General features: G+C 41.8%; 1 protein-coding gene across 4 annotated transcripts in view; it reads right to left on the bottom strand.

Moving 5' to 3' along the window:
- LOC118367213 (glypican-4-like) overlaps window positions 1-16,857 on the bottom strand; it is a 91,192-nt gene that overhangs the window by 30,674 nt on the left and 43,661 nt on the right. For 3 of the 4 annotated variants that reach the window (XM_035750384.2, XM_035750382.2, XM_035750383.2), the window contains one exon: window positions 5,549-5,707. The exons of the other annotated variant lie outside the window; for it this stretch is intronic. In XM_035750384.2, coding sequence (XP_035606277.1) covers window positions 5,549-5,707 — 159 coding nt within the window. The remainder of the gene's footprint in view (window positions 1-5,548; window positions 5,708-16,857) is intronic. 4 annotated transcript variants of the gene reach the window in all.

Genomic DNA, 16,857 nt, shown 5'->3' with positions numbered 1-16,857 from the left:
TTAAAATAAAGTACAAAATGAATTTATTGCAGATTTCAAAGTGCCATATGTGACTCCCCACCTGGATTTGGTCTTCTAAAGCAATACTATTTTACATTGGATAAAAGTAGAGGCTACAAAATGGTATATCATACACTGCATTTGAGGAACAATGGGGGAAGTAATTCTGCTTTGAATGTTGATAAACTTGTAAACTCACTTGTGAGAAAAACGCATTTGAATGTTTTGGTATCTAGTGAAGAGCTCTTTTGTTCACACCATCTTAAGCTTTAGCCCCACCCATCTCGTTTCGCTTTCGGAGCGTTCAGAGCGCACACTTGAGGCTCCGGCCGATGATTTGTTTACCTATGGATAACATGAAAACAGTCTAACCGGCTCTGCTGGCAACAATTTCATTATGCTTTTTTGCAGAAGTTTAATGACACAGCCATATTCAACGGTTGTTGTACACACATCACGTAACGTTAGCCAACGAGCCAGCCAGCTAACGTTATCTAGTTAAACAACAAATGAACAGTGACAACAATGCCACAGTCCTGGGAGCTAACCAACCAGGTTCAATGTTAGCTAGCTAACATTAGGCTCTAAATAGAAAAGCAAACGGCTCTAGGATACAAATAATAACGTCAGCTAGGGAGCCAGCCAGCTAACATTAACTAGCTAGCTAACCGCACACTTAAGCGTAAGACATAGCTAGCTAGGTAGGCAAACAATGAACCTAGTTTGGTAAACAAAGTAAGTTCACACACGTCACATAACGTTAGCTAACGAGCCAGCCAGCTAATGTTAGCCAGTTAAACAACAATGAACAGTGCCAAAAACACCAGTGCTAGGAACTGTTCATTGTTGTTTAACTGGCTAACATTAGCTGGCTGGCTCGTTAGCTAACGTTATGTGACGTGTGTGAACTTACTTCTTTTACCAAACTAGGTTCATTGTTTGCCTACCTAGCTAGCTATGGCTTACGCTTAAGTGTGCGGTTAACCAAAAAGTTTCAGTGTTAGCTAGCTAACATTAGCTATTATTCATTAGCTATTATTCATTATTATTCATTTCCCAGAGATGTTTGCTTTTCTAGTTAGAGCCTAATGTTAGGCATTGTTGGCACTTCGTTCATTGTTGTTTAAAACTTGTTAGGGATAGGGGGCAGTATTCGGAAGTTTGGATGACTGAGGTGCCCAAAGTAAACTACCTACTACTCAGGCCCAGAAGTTAGGATATGCATATGCATGGTAGTATTGGATAGAAAACATGTCTGTGAGTATAACATAAGTGATTTGGCAGGCAAAAAGTAAAGCTTTTTTTCTGTTGACCTGCCAGCCAATTCAAAGGTTAAGCTATTAAAAACAAAGACTTCCGCCTCCCAAATTGCAGTTCCTATGGCTTCCACTAGATGTCAGTCTTTATATTCTGAAAATCCAATGAGGAATAGTTGTTTATCCTCAGGGAGTTTCATTGCGCGCATGACCGAGGGAGCGAGCTGCGTTATTTTCCTTTCCTATTGAAAATGGACACATTTTACTGGTAACTTGTGGAACTCCTCTGTCTGTATGCTGAACGGGTGGATTACTTAACTCAATGACGTCTACTAAACGGACTATTTGGGATATAAATAAGGAATTTATCGAACAAAAACGACATTGTTCCATTGTTCCTGGGACGATTGTGATCAGAGGAAGATCTTCAAAGGTAAAGTTACTTATTTTGTTACTATATGGGATTTTGTAACGCCTGTGCTTGTTTGGATAATATGCTGTTGTGGGGCGCTGACCTCAGATAATCGAATGTTGTGCTTTCGCCCGAAAGCCTTTTTGAAATCTGACGATGCGGTTAGATTACCAAGATTCTAAGCTAAAGAATAATGTATGACACTTGTATTACCATGAATGTTTAAAATTTCATTTATTTTATTTTGAATTTGGCACTCGGACATTGTCGAGGTGGGTCGCTAGCGGAATGCCTGCGCCAGAAAGGTTAACTAGCTAACGCTAGCTAGCTGGCTCATTAGCTAACGTTACATAATGTGTGTTCAACACCGGTTGAATATGCCTGGTGTCAGTAAACATCTGCAAAACAGCGTAATGAAATTGTTGCCACAGCAGAGCTGGTTAGGCTGTTTTTATGTTATCAAGAGGTAAACAAATCATTGGCCAGAGCAAGTCTGCACTCCGAGAGCGAAACAAGATGTGTGGGGCTAAAGCCTAAGAGGGTGTGAACTACTGATATGACATTTTTGGCCAATACCGATATCCGATATTTTACCTTGCCAAAAAAAACAACCGATAACCAATATTTAACAGTTTTGCAGCCTTTTAAGCATTCTAGTACAGTTAAAGAGTTAACACATGGACACAGTGGTCTAAGGCACTGTATATATATATATATATAAATGTATATTTCTGTGATAGATATATCTATCTAAACATGAATGCATACAAATACACATACATAAACTCAGCAAAAAAATAAACTTCCCTTTTTCGGGACCCTGTCTTTGAAAGATAATTCGTAAAAATGCAAGTAACTTAAAAGATCTTCCTTGTAAAGGGTTTAACTTCTTGGTGACGGGGCAGTATTTTCACGTCCGGATGAAATGCATGCCCAAATTCAACTGCCTGCTACTCATCCCCAGAAGATAAGATATGCATATTATTAGTAGATGTGGATAGAAAACACTGTTTGAATCATGTCTGTGAGTGTAACATAACTTATTTATCAGGTGAAACCCAGAGGACTAACCATTCAGATTTTATTAGGTCACTCTTTTCAATGGGTTTTCATTGGGAATCCAGATTTCTAAGGGACCTTCTTGCAGTTCCTATCGCTTACGCTGGATGTCAACAGTCTTTAGAAATTGGTTGAGGTTATTCCTTTGTGTATTGAAGTACAGCCATCTTGAACGAGGGTCACTTGAAGTGTACTGTTAGATAGAGGCGCGTAACCAGAAAGCTAGCTTCAGTTTGTTTTCTTCCTGTATTGAACAGATCATCCCGTCTTAAATTTGATCGATTATTTATGTAAAAAAATACCTAAAGTTGTATTACAAAAGTAGTTTGAAATATTTTGGCAAAGATTACAGGTAACTTTTGAGATATTTTGTAGTGACATTGAGCAAGTTGGAACCGGTGCTTTTCTGGATCAAACGTGCCAAATAAATGGACATTTTGGATACATATCGACGGAATTAATCGAACAAAAAGGACAATATGTGATGTTTATGGGACATATTGGAGTGCCAACAAAAGAAGCTCGTCAAAGGTAAGGCATGAATAATATTTTTATTTCTGCGTTTTGTGTCGCGCCTGCAGGGTTGAAACAGGGTTTCTCTTTTTTATTACGGAGGTGCTATCCTCAAATAATAGCATCGTTTGCTTTCACCGAAAAGCATTTTTGAAATCTGACATGTTTGATGGATTCACAACAAGTGTAGCTTTAATTTGCTATCTTGCATGTGTGATTTAATGAAAGTTAGATTTTTATAGTAATTTATTTGAATTTGGCGCTCTGCATTTTCTCTGGCTTATGGCCAGGTGGGACGCGTCCCACATATCCCAGAGAGGTTAAACATTGTTTCCCATGCTTGTTCTATGAACCATAAACAATTAATGAACATACACCTGTAGAAAGTTCTTTAAGACACTAAAAGCTTACAGACAGTAGGCAATTAAGGCCACAGTTATGAAAACTTAGGACACTAAGAGGCCTTTCTACTGACTGAAAAACACCAAAAGAAAGATGCCCAGGGTCCCTGCTCATCTGTGTGAACGTGCCTTGGGCATGCTGCAAGGAGGCATGAAGACTGCAGATGTGGCCAAGGCAATAAATTGCAATGTCTGTACTGTGAGTCGCCTAAGGCAGCACTACAGGGAGACAGGACAGACAGCTGATCGTCCCTCACAGTGGAAGACCATGTGTAACACCTGTACAGGATCGGTACACCCGAACATCACACCTGAGGGACAAGTACAGGGTGGCAACAACAACTTCGAGACACACCAGGAACGCACAATCCCTCCATCAGTGCACAGACTGTCCGCAATAGGCTGAGAGAGGCTGGACTGAGGGCTTGTAGGCCTGTTGTAAGGCAGGTCCTCACCAGACATCACCGGCAACAACGTTGCCTATGGGCACAAACCCACCATCACTGGACCAGACAGGACAGGCAAACACTGCTCTTCATTGACGAGTTGCGGTTTTGTCTCACCAGGGGTGATGGTCGGATTCGCGTTTATCGTCGAAGGAATGAGCGTTACACCGAGGCCTGTACTCTGGAGCGGAATCGATTTGGAGCTGGAGGGACTGAGCGTGTTGTCATTGCAGGCAATCTCAACGCTGTGCGTTACAGGGAAGACATCCTCCTCCCTCATGTGGTACCCTTCCTGCAGGCTCATCCTGACATGACACTCCAGCATGACAATAGCACCAGCCATACTGCTCATTCTGTGCATGATTTCCTGATTTCCTGTTCTGCCATGGCCAGCGAAGAGCCCAGATCTCAATCCCATTGAACACGTCTGGGACCTGCTGGATCGGAGGGTGATGGCTAGGGCCATTCCCCCCAGAAATGTCAGGGAACTTGCAGGTGCCTTGGTGGAAGAGTGGGGTAACATCTCAACAAAACAAAACAGGCAAATCTGGTGCAGTCCATGAGGAGGAGATGCACTGCAGTACTTAATGCAGCTGGTGATCACACCAGATACTGACTGTTACTTTTGATCCCCCCTTTGTTCAGGGACACATTATTCAATTTCTGTTAGTCACATGAGTATGAGTATATATATATATATAGTCAGCTTTGACCTCCCAATATAGTCTTATTTTACTCTGTTAATGCATTCCAAAGAGAAGGGCCTGATCCTCAATCACTGCTCTTCCAGAAATAGACATAGACATTGTTGCAAAAAAAAAAAAAAAAAAAATAAAATAAAAAAAAAAAAATTATATATATATATATATTTTTTCATTTAACCTTCATTTAACTAGAACACATTTTTATTTACAATGACGGCCTACCCCGGCCAAACCCTAACCCCTTGTGATACAGTCTGGAATCAAACCAGGGCCTGTAATGACACCTCTAGCACTGAGTGTCTTAGATCGCTGTGCCACTCGGGAGTCTTACACACAAAAGTAAACATGGATTCTGTACTGTAGATATGTGGAAGAGACTGAGTAGGGGCCTGAGGGCACACTGTTGTGAAATCTGTGAATGTACTGTAATGTTTTTAAAATTGTATAACTACCTTAATTTTGCTGGACCCCAGGAAGATTAGCTGCTACCTTGTATCCATAATAAATACAAAATTGTCCCGTTTCCATTCGTCAGTGACTCAGCATTGTCACATGTTCCCATGTCACCCACAATAGGGCAGGCAGTGGAAACCCGATGAGGATATTTATACACACACAAGGATGGAATTGCCAACAGACAGGTAGACTTGGTGTCTTTGCTGCATGCAGCCAGTGCACAGGCAGGTGGGACATAAATGGACTGATACAGTAGGAAGGTAGGTGTGTGTGTGGGCATGTGTTTCGATCTCTCCCTTACGATCAAATTGGCTGTGCCTCTGTTTGAAGGTGCTCTGTAGGTTGGAGTTGAGCTGGGAGACGGGGGCCTTCAGGTCTGAGTGGCTCTGCTGGCTCAGCTTTTCCTCCATCTCCAGGGTACAGCATGAGTAGCCCTGAGGACACACCTTTAGGGGGGCTCCTACAGGCACAGACGGGGGAGAGAAAATCCTGTTACACACTACACAGTTGTGGACAAAAGTTGAGAATGACACAAATATTAATTTTCAAAGTCTGCTGCGTCAGTTTGTATGATGGCAATTTGCGTATGCTCCAGAATGTTATGAAGAGTGATCAGATGGAATTGCAATTAAATGCAAAATCCTTCTTTGCCATGCAATTGAACTTAATCCCCCCAAAACATTTCCACTGCATTTCAGCCCTGCCACAAAAGGACCAACTGACATGTCAGTGATTCTCTCGTTAACACAACTGCGAGAGTTGAGGACAAGGCTGGAGATCCCTCTGTCATGCTGATTGAGTTTCGAACAACAGACTGGAAGCTTCAAAAGGAGGGTGGTGCATGGAATCATTGTTCTTCCTCTGTCAAACATGGTTACCTGCAATGAAATGCGGTCATCATTCCTTTGCACAAAAGGGGTTTCACAGGCAAGGATATTGCTGCCAGTAAGATTGCACCTAAATCAACCATTTATCGGATCATCAAGAACTTCAAGGAGAGCGGTTTAATTGTTGTGAAGAAGGGTTCATGGCGCACAAGAAAGTCCAGCAAGCTCCAAGACCGTCTCCTAAAGTTGATTTAGCTGCGGGATCGGGGCACCACCAGTACAGAACTTGCTCAGGAATGGCAACAGGCAGGTGCATCTGCACGCACAGTGAGGCGAAGACTTTGAGGATGGCCTGGTGTCAAGAAGGGCAGCAAAAAAGCCACTTCTCTCCAGGAAAAACATCAGGGACAGACTGATATTCTGCAAAAGGTACAGGGATTGGACTGCTGACGACTGGGATAAAGTCATTTTCTCTGATGAATCCCCTTTCCGAATGTTTGGGGCATCTGGAAAAAGCTTGTCCGGAGAAGACAAGGTGAGCGCTACCATCAGTCCATTGTCATGCCAACAGTAAAGCATCCCGAAACCATTCGTGTGTGGGGTTGCTTCTCAGCCAAGGGAGTGGCTCACTCAATTTTCCCTAAGAACACAGCCATGAATAAAGAATGGTACCAACACATCCTCCAATAGCAACTTCTCCCAAACATCCAGGAACAGTTTGGTAAGGAACAATGCTTTTTCCAGCATGATAGGTATAACTTTTGCCTTATTGCAAGGTGCTCCAAGTGGCTCGGAGAATAAATCATCAATATTTTGGGTCCATGGCTAGGAACCTCCCACATAATGCATTTCACGTAAAACATTTAATCCTTTTTTAATACCTCAAGCACTTAATCACTCAGCACTAGACAAATCAAAGAAAGTGAACTTTAAAATGTGATGTAGTTTTATTGGAATTTGCAGCTGTTGTTGGTATGTAAAGAATCTGCTAACTTATGACATGACTTACCGCATCTTTAAGTGAATAAGGTGCCTTGTGAATCAGCAGAAAATATAGAATAATGCTCAAGAAATATATGTCTTTTTCTATTTTTACTCCACAGTAAGCAACTCATTCTCTAACTTCCCTTAAACGGGCAGCCCAGTAATAGAATTTAACATATGGTGTCCCAGGCCTCCCTGCTTCACACAAATCAAACTTTATTTGTCACATGCGCCAAATACAACAAGTGTAGACTTCACAGTGAAATGTTTACTTACAAGCCCTTATCCAACAGCGCAGTTCAAGAAGAGTTAAGAAAATATTTACCAAGTAGACTAAAATAAAAAGTAATAATAAAAAGTAACACAATAAGAATAACGAGGCTATATACAGGGGGCACCGGTACCGAGTCAGTGTGTGGGGGTAGAGGTTAATTGAAGTAATTTGTACATGTTGGTGGGGGTGAAGTGACTATGCTTAGATAATAAACAACGAGTAGCAGTACAAAAGAGAGGGGGGATTCCATGTAAATTGTCCGGTGGCGATTATATGAAATTGTTCAGAAGCCTTATGGCTTGGGGTTAGAAGCTGTTGAGGAGCCTTTTGGTCCTAGACTTTGCACTCCGGTACCGCTTGCCGTGTGGTAGCAGAGAAAACTGTCTATAACTTGGGTGACTGGAGTCAGACACTTTTATGGGCTTTCCTCTGACACCACCTATTGTATAGATCCTGGATGGCAGGGAGCTTGGTTATGTACTGGGCCGTTCGCATTACCCTCTGTAGCGCCTTACGGTCAGATGCCGAGCAGTTGCCATACCAGGCGGTGATGCAACCGGTCAGGATGCTCTCGATGGTGCAGCTGTATAACTTTATGAGGATCTGGGGACCCATGCCAAATCTTTTCAGTCTCCTGAGGGGGATTAGGTTTTGTCGTGCCCTCTTCACAACTGTCTTGGTATGTTTGGACCATGATAGTTCATTGGTGATGTGGACAAAGGAACTTGAAACTCTCGACCCGCTCCACTACAGCCCTGCCGATGTTAATTGGGTCCTGTTTGGCCCGCCTTTTCCTGTAGTCCATGATCAGCTCCTTTGTCTTGCTCACATTGAGGGAGAGGTTGTTGTCCTGGCACCACACTACCAGTTCTCTGACCTCCTCCCTATAGGCCGTCTCATCATTGTCGGTGATCAGGCCTACCACTGTTGTGTCATCAGCAAACTTAATGATGGTGTTTGACCATGCAGTCGTGGGTGAACAGGGATACAGGAGGGGACTAAGTACACACCCCTGAGGGGCCCTGGTGTTAAGGATCAGCGTGGCAGACGTGTTGTTACCTACTCTTACCACCTGGGGGCGGCCCGACAGGAAGTCCAGGATCCAGTTGTAGAGGGTTTAGTCCCAGGGTCCTTAGCTTAGTGATGAGCTTCGTGGGCACTATGGTGTTGAACGCTAAGCTGTAGTCAATGAACAGCATTCTCACATAGGTGTTCCTTTTGTCCATAGGTACAGAAGGGTAACTCAAGATGTTTACCCTGGAAAACCATCTATCCAAAAAAAAGAAAAAGTTTAATTTAATGAGTTATTTATTCTCAACGTGACGTCTGATAGCAACCATCCGTCCAAACGTTATATGGCGAACTTCTGCAGCTGTTGCTCATTTGGAACACACACACACACACACACACACACACACACACACACACACACACACACACAGTGGGGTGGACTAATAAAGACAGGCTTGAGCAGGGGAGAGAAGTTTGAGTGCGGATGTTAAACGAACTTAACCTATAAACTTCCACCCTGAAGAAGGCACAGTGATGCCGAAACATTGGTGTTTTGCCCAATAAATGACTGGGAGTTTATATATGGAGTGTGCGACTATAGAAATAGTTTATTTGCCGTTAGTCAGCACATACACACAATTTCTGGGTGTGCACCAGAAACGAGCTTAACCTGACAATTTTAGCAATTTCTTAGCGCTGACATCCCATCTGGAGACGTTAGTCTCTCTTCTCTTCTAACCCACGGAATCATTCGAAATCAAACCAAACCCTCTGCTCTGCTGTACAGAACAATTGACAAGTTTGACAAAGAGTGGTCAAAGTGGACAACCTCAAATTATCACAGGGGTTGGAGTGGTGCTGCAGCACGGTGGATAGGAGAGGCGAAGAGGCTGGATGCGAAGTTGCAGCTGTAATAACGTTTCCTTTTTCTTTTTAAAGGTGGCTGTTGGAATTTGGGAAGAACACAGGGGTTCTTTCACTCCGCCCAGGCTCCCAATGGCATGTTTGGGTTTCCCCCAACAGTGCTCCGCTCGCTCAGTCAGCGACTCTGGCCCTTCCCGTCTGGGCTGTCTCAACTTATTGTTAATAGTTAGAATAGTACAATACACAAGGTGCAATTTGGAAATTTGTTTGTGCATCAGCAGTTTTTATTTTGTTATGTCAATCACTCAATTAGCCCATGTCAGCCATTTTATTTATTTATTGTTAAGTTAGCTGGCTGCTTGCCTATCTGAACTTGTAGTAGTCATGGTCGAATTACAGACCGGGGGGAGGCATTGATTGTTAGTCACGCTCACTCTGGTATTATATTAAAAAAACTGACAACATGCTCACCACCCTATGGCAAAATGTGTACAATTGCAGGAAACGAGCTGTAAATCTGCAAAATCTTCTCTCCGACCCATGGCAAATGTGTACAATTGCAGCAAACTTGCTTTAAAACTTTTTTTCTCTCTCCGCTGTCAAAACAGCAGACGCTAAAATGCTTTGCTTGCAATGTGAGAACAAAAACTCCACCCATCTAAATATGTATCTAAACACTTCTACATTAATGTGGATATGATTATGATTACAGAGATTACAGAATAAAAATGAGTGAGAAAGCATAACCACCCTCCATAATGCTAACCCCCCCGATCGCTGTAATGTTGTGTGTCTAACTTCCTCTCTCATCATTATTCAAGATTCATTCAGGAATATACGCAATCATGGTAGCATCCACATTAATGTGTTTACAAAAATATGATATTCTTATTTACAATAAAAGTGACACCAAAATTACACAATAAAATTGTTACCATTCATTTCTATTGGGTACAAAATAATCTGAGACAAACAGAAAATGCATCCAACAACTTACATCCAAAAGCTTGATGTAATTATTGTGTGCTAGGAATATGGGACCAAATAATAAATTAAAAGACTACTTTAATACACATAAGTGAATTTGTCCCAATACTTTTGGGGAGACTTTGTACAAAAAAAAAAAAAAAAATAAATAAAACTTAGATATGGATGAAAATACCTTTAAATTAAAACTGACAGGATGCACTTTAACCTCAGTCATTGTACCATTTCAAATCCAAAGTGCTGTGATACAGAGCCAAAACCAAAATGTCTCTGTCCCAAAACTTTTGACACTCACTGGATATCAAGAGATAGTGGGAATAATCTTACAATGTTGCAGTCTAGAAATGAGAGCTTTACCATCTCTGCCAAAAACCTGTGCCTCTGATGGAGACTAGAACTGTTAAACACATGCTTCAGTATTCCCCCTTTTCTCCAAAAGCATTTGTGCACACAGGCCCCATATCAAGAAGATCCCACCCTGCTCACCAATGTGCCTTAGCAGAATGCAATTTAGAAGCTTGTGTGGTCCAGAAACGAGAACTCCAAGACTTAGTGTATAGATCAAGGGAGACTAAAGTGAGAGAATTAATAAAGATGCTCAAAAAAGCATGTATCTGTAGTAAACAAGCACATGCATCTGTAGTGGGTGTTCAACTTTAAAATGCACTCGACTGTGTAAGACAAACTCCCCAAAGAAAATACAGCAGACAAATGCATACAGTGGGGCAAAAAAGTATTTAGTCAGCCACCAATTGTGCTAGTTCTCCCACTTAAAAAGATGAGAGAGGCCTGTAATTTTAATCATAGGTACACTTCAACTATGACAGACAAAATGAGAAAAAGAATTCCTGAAAATCACATTGTAGGATGTTTAATGAATTTATTTTCAAATTATGGTGGAAAATAAGTAATCCAAAACACAACCCAACCAAGCTGCACTGCTTCTTGACAATACCCACTTAACCCGGAAGCCAGCCGCACCAATGTGTCGGAGGAAACACTGTACACCTGGCGACCGTGTCAGCGTGCATGGCGCCTGGCCAGCCACAGGAGTCGCTAGTGTGCAATGGGACAAGGACATCCCTGACGGCCGAAACCTCACCTAACCCTGAAAACGCTGGGCCAATTGTGTGCCGCCCCATATGTCTCCCTCTCATGGCTGGCTGCAACAGAGCATGGACTCAAACCCAGAATCTCTAGTGGCACAGCTAGCACTGTGATGCAGTGCTTCTGAGTTTCTCCAATTCTTCTCTGCAGATCCTCTCAAGCTCGGTCAGGTTGGATGGGGAGGGTCGGTTCAAGTCCAGGCTTTGGCTATGACACTCAAGGACATTGAGACTTGTCCCACAGCCACTCCCGGGTTGTCTTGGCTGTGTGCTTATTGTCATTGTCCTGTTGGAAGGTGACCCTTCGCTCCAGTCTAAGGTCCTGAGCAGGTTTTCATCAAGGATCTCTGTACTTTGCTCCATTCATCTTTCCCTCGATCCTGACTAGTCTCCCAGTCTCTGCCGCTGAAAAACATCCCCACAGCATGATGCTGCCACCACCATGGTTCACCATAGGGATGGTGCCAGGTATCCTCCAGACGTGACGCTTAGCATTCAGGCCAAAGCGTTCAATCTTGGTTTCATCAGACCAGAGAATCTTGTTTCTCATGGTCTGAGAGTACCTTATGGAACTTTTTTGCAAACTCCAAGTGGGCTGTCATGCAACTTTTAGAGAGGTGGCTTCCGTCTGGCCACTCTACCATTAAGGCTTGATTGGTGGAGTGCTGCACCAAGAGTGTGCAAAGCTGTCATCAAGGCAAAGGTTGGCCACTTTGAAGAATCTCAAATATAAAATACATTTTGATTTGTTTAACGATTTGATTACTACTTGATTCCATGTGTTATAGTTTTGACCTCTTCACGATTATTCAACAATGTAGAACCTTTAAAAAATAGAGAAAAACCCTGGAATGAGTAGGTGTCCAAACTTTTAACTGGTACTGTATAGATAAATATATTTGTGCCCATCATCTCAGTGAACTAATCCATTGAAGATGCCTAGACTAATAAACAAGTTATGCTTGACAAAGAGGCCCATCCCACTTTTTTTTATACAGACTACAATGAGTCCTAAAATTGTCCTGTGATAAAACGTATTGCAGAATGGTAGACTGCATCCAATGGTTTTAAAACCGAGGTTGCTACATGCATGTAAACAATATCACCAAAATCCATTACAAGGGAGAAGCGTTGTTTGAACAGTCTTTCTCCTATTTTCAATACGAAGGCATGATTTATTACAATCTAAAAAATAAATAAAAAACTCTTGGATTTTAGCTTCTTAGTCAGGTTTTCTATATGCGTTACAAAGGACAACTTGTCATCAATCCAGAAACCCAGGTACTTATATTGGGAAACAAGCTCTATTTGGGCTCCATATGTAGTGCATATTTGCATGTAATCAGGGTCAACATTTTGTTACCTAGAGAACAGCATGAGCTTGATTTTACTTGTATTTAACACTAATTTAAGATCTGTAAGTGATTTCTGAATTGAATCAAAGTCATGCTGAAGTTCACAAATGGCCTGTTGCTCTGAGATGGCACAGGAATACAAAACTGTGTCATCTGCATAGAGATGAATGTTAATATGGTTAACAGTATTTCCTATGTCATTAATATACAAGATGAACAGTAACGGACCTAAAATCCAACCCTGAGGTACACCTTTTGAATCTAAAGAAATCCAGTTTTAACCCCATCTGTCAAGATAGCCTTTCGATCTGTCACTAAGATAATTCTGAAACCATAAACAGGCTGTTTATCCTAGGCCTATTATTGATAACTTCTTCAGCAAAGCAGAATGATCAACCATATCGAAAGCCTTTGACAGATACATGAACAAGGCAGCACAGCTCTTTTTAGCATCCAAGGCATTGACAAGATCAATAATTATTGTGGTTAAATGGTAGTACTATGCCCAGGCCTAAACCCTGATTGGTTTATATTAAAAATACAATTACCAAATAAAAAGGAACAAAAGTTGTACATTAAACCAGGATTCAAGAATCTTAGCTAAACAAGGTAGTCTTGAAATGGGGTGACAGTTGTCACATGCAGGCTACAATGTTTTTTTTGTCTTTATGTAGGCTATTTTACATAGTTGGCAATGGCAAGAAAAGTTACTTTTTAGGTTTATCATTTTCATTAAATAGGATTTTGATGAACCACATGAAAATGAATTTGAGATATGAAGACGTTATAAATTAAATGAAAAACTTTCACAAAAAAGTGCATATGAAAACCATAACTGTCAGGCAGATCGGTAGAAATTGGAACAGGAACCACCAGTGCTGCCAACTCCTCAGTAATGAAAGTAGCCATTGGCTGTCCTAAAAGCCACTAGAAGTTGCAAAATGACGTCATCGCCTATTTTGCATAATTGACCATGTAATTGTGATGGACGCTGTAGGAGAGAAATAATGTCATGGGAGAGAAAGTAAAAAACACCCTAAATATGTTTAGAACTACAAATTAACTTTCTTCTGTCGATTCTTGTTTTTTTCATGTCACAATTCCAACCCTCCTTTACCCGAGCTTGGGACCGGCAAAAGTGACCCAAAAGAGACACTCTGGCGGAGCTACTTAGTTTATAATTTTTGTTTTGTTTACTTTTTTACATTTACATCCCGCCCATCAGCCAGCTTGCAGTCTGGACGCGGAGGGGTGAACATCTCCTGCTCTGACTGCAGCGCGAGGACTGGGCCGCCTGTGAGTGCTTTGGGATGGGGGTGGGGCCCACAGCAGCACACGCTGCTCATTAACCTCTTGAAGCTAGGGGGCACTATTTTTATGTTTGGAAAAATAACATTCCCAAATTAAACGGCCTATTTCTCAGGAGCAGATGCTAGATGAGGAAAATCCAATCAGGAAGTGCCTCTTATTTTGAAACCCTTCTGTTCCTATGCATGCCTATCCTCCATTTAAAGGGATATCAACCAGATTCCTTTTCCCTGGCTTCGCTAAGGTGTCAACGGTCTTTAGACATAGTTTCAGGCTTTTATTTTGAAAAGTTAGTGTGAAAGAACACATTGCATAAGTGGATAGGTGGGGGCTCTCAGAGTGAGTTTTTGCGCTACAGAGAAACTGCCATTGTTCCTCCTGCTGTAATTGAAAAACCTACACACTCGGTTGGTATATTATCAAATATATATATTTTAAAAACTACCTGAGATGATTATAAAAAAACATTTGACATGTTTCTGTGGACATTATGAAGACTATTTGGAATTTCCGTCTGCGTTGTGGTGACCGCTCTTTCCTGTGGATTTCTGAACATAACGTGACAAACAAACGGAGGTATTTTGGCTATAAAAATAATCTTTATGGAACAAAAAGGAACATTTGTTGTGTAACTGGGAGTCTCGTGAGTGAAAACATCCGAAGATCAAAGGTAAATGGTTAAATTTGTTGGCTTTTGAGTTTCGTGACTGTTGATAATGGGATATGTAGAAGGGTGAGCCGGTCAAGGATCGATTCAGACAAAGTGGTAAAATTGTACGACAAGCGACAGTTTATTCAGAGTAAAGATATCTGGTACAGCGTAATTACGGCCCTTCCGTTAGCCCTTGAGGAACCAGCAGACAAAGAGACCGGTAACAGTTTGCACACGCATTATATACAGAACAGAAAGTAGGTTGATTCTAGAAGATCGGGTCTTCGGATTGGCGCAGGCTGGGGGGTAGTCTTCTTGCATTGGCTCAGCTGGGCTGTCCGTCATCCTAGAATCCCGCCGTGCCTGTTCTTGGTCACACAATGTTCAGCTAAAGAAGGAGATTTGGTGTGTGCGCTGGTTTGTCTGCAATTCAAGGCTGTCCCTTCCTGCCAATGTGTGTGTGTGTCTTATCTGTGTGTCCTCGGCAGTTAGTGTGTGTATGTGTGTGTGCTGTGTGAAAGCTATCCTGTATGGGACCTAACATGTTTCACTATGAAAATACGTTGTCTCAGTTATAGCAATGTAATAGCAGTAAGCTTGTCATTTGCATAAGAAATAGCACTTCCTTACATGACCAAGCTTCCTGATGCTAAGTGTACATAATGCTATGCTAGGCTATCGATAAACTTAAACGCTTGGATAGCTTTTGCTGTAAAGCATTATTTCAAAATCTGAGACGACAAGTGGATTAACAAAAGGCTAAACTGGGTTTAGCAATATTGTCCTTGTGATTTCATGAATATTAATATTTTTTAGTAATATCATTTGACTGTTGCACTATGCTATTCAGCGGTTGCTGATGAAAATGATCCCGCGACAGGGATGTGTAGCGTCAAGAAGTTTTAAGAAGAGTTCACGGAGTCTCTAAAAAAAAAAGTCTCCAAAAACACCAGAAAAAGTCTTTTTTGAAAATGTGTCGCTACAGGGGTCTGTATACTCGCTAAATATAGCGACAAAGTCACTAAATTGGCAACACTGGGAACCACTAGGCAGGTAGAAAATATTTTTTTAAAGTGTCTAACAAGATTTTTGTTAGTCGGGGACAGCCCATCTATATGAAGGCTTCTACCACAAAATCAGTCCCAAAACATGACCAGAGAGTGATCTCTTGATCCCAGGAGCGAGGTGTCCGGTTTAAGTCCAAATCGACCCACCCACACACACACAGCGAGAGAGAAGAGTTGGCAACCACTACCTAAACACATCACTGCTCAACACATAGCTCTTTGTACCAGCATGATTAGAGAGCGACCCAAAGTAAGCAGTGGGAGTGCGCACACACGCCTCCTTTAAGTGAAACAGAGATTCAGACTTTACTCCACCAAGGTGCCTGCTTGTGTGCCCACAGTACAGGATCTAACAGGCTTTCTCCCTGTGGAAAATGTTCATAATAAGGGGTACAACTTTTGATTTAGAAGTGGGGGGGGACATAACCTGTCGGGCTGTTTGGGGGACCCCCCCAATAATTTTGGGGGGCATTTAAAGCTAATTTCCTACGTTTCTACATCATCTAATTTGACCGAAAGCCCTTCCAGCCATCTATTTAGAACATCAGAAAGCAAGCAAAAAATGCCCAGTCATAAAGCTAGGTAAGAGGTTATTATGTTTAAGTGATTAATAAGACCAAACTAAAGGTAATTCAATAATCAATGTTGTGTTGCACCTTTAACCAATAGACCAACAAAATAATCTTTGTTAAGACAACCTACATATCAAATTTTAGCCAGACTGCCCAGCCAAAGCGAATTGCCTGCACGCCTGAACCCCAGCATATTTTGGGATCAAAAGTTAAAACATTTTTTTTATTTAAATTAAACACATATACACAAAAGTATGTGGACACCCCTTCAAATTTGTGGATTTGGATATTTCCGCCACAACTGTTGCTGACTGGTGTATAAAATCGAGCACACATCCGTGCAATCTCCAGACAAACACTGGCAGTCAAATGGCCTTAATGAAGAGCTCAGTGACATTCAACGTGGCACCGTCATAGGAAGCCACCTTTCCAATAAGCCAGTCCTTCAAATGTATGCATGTTACTGTGAAGTGGAAACGTCTAGGAGCAACAACGGCTCAACCACAGAGTGTTCTTTGAAGTGATGCTTCATGCGTAACTATCTGGCAGTTTGACGAATGAATCTGGGTTTGGCGGAGGCCAGGAGAATGCTACCTTCCCAAA

This window comes from Oncorhynchus keta, chromosome 34 (genome assembly GCF_023373465.1).
Source record: "Oncorhynchus keta strain PuntledgeMale-10-30-2019 chromosome 34, Oket_V2, whole genome shotgun sequence".
NCBI lineage: Eukaryota > Metazoa > Chordata > Actinopteri > Salmoniformes > Salmonidae > Oncorhynchus > Oncorhynchus keta.
Note: the sequence above shows the minus strand (reverse complement) of the source record. Positions and strands in the feature narration are given on the sequence as shown.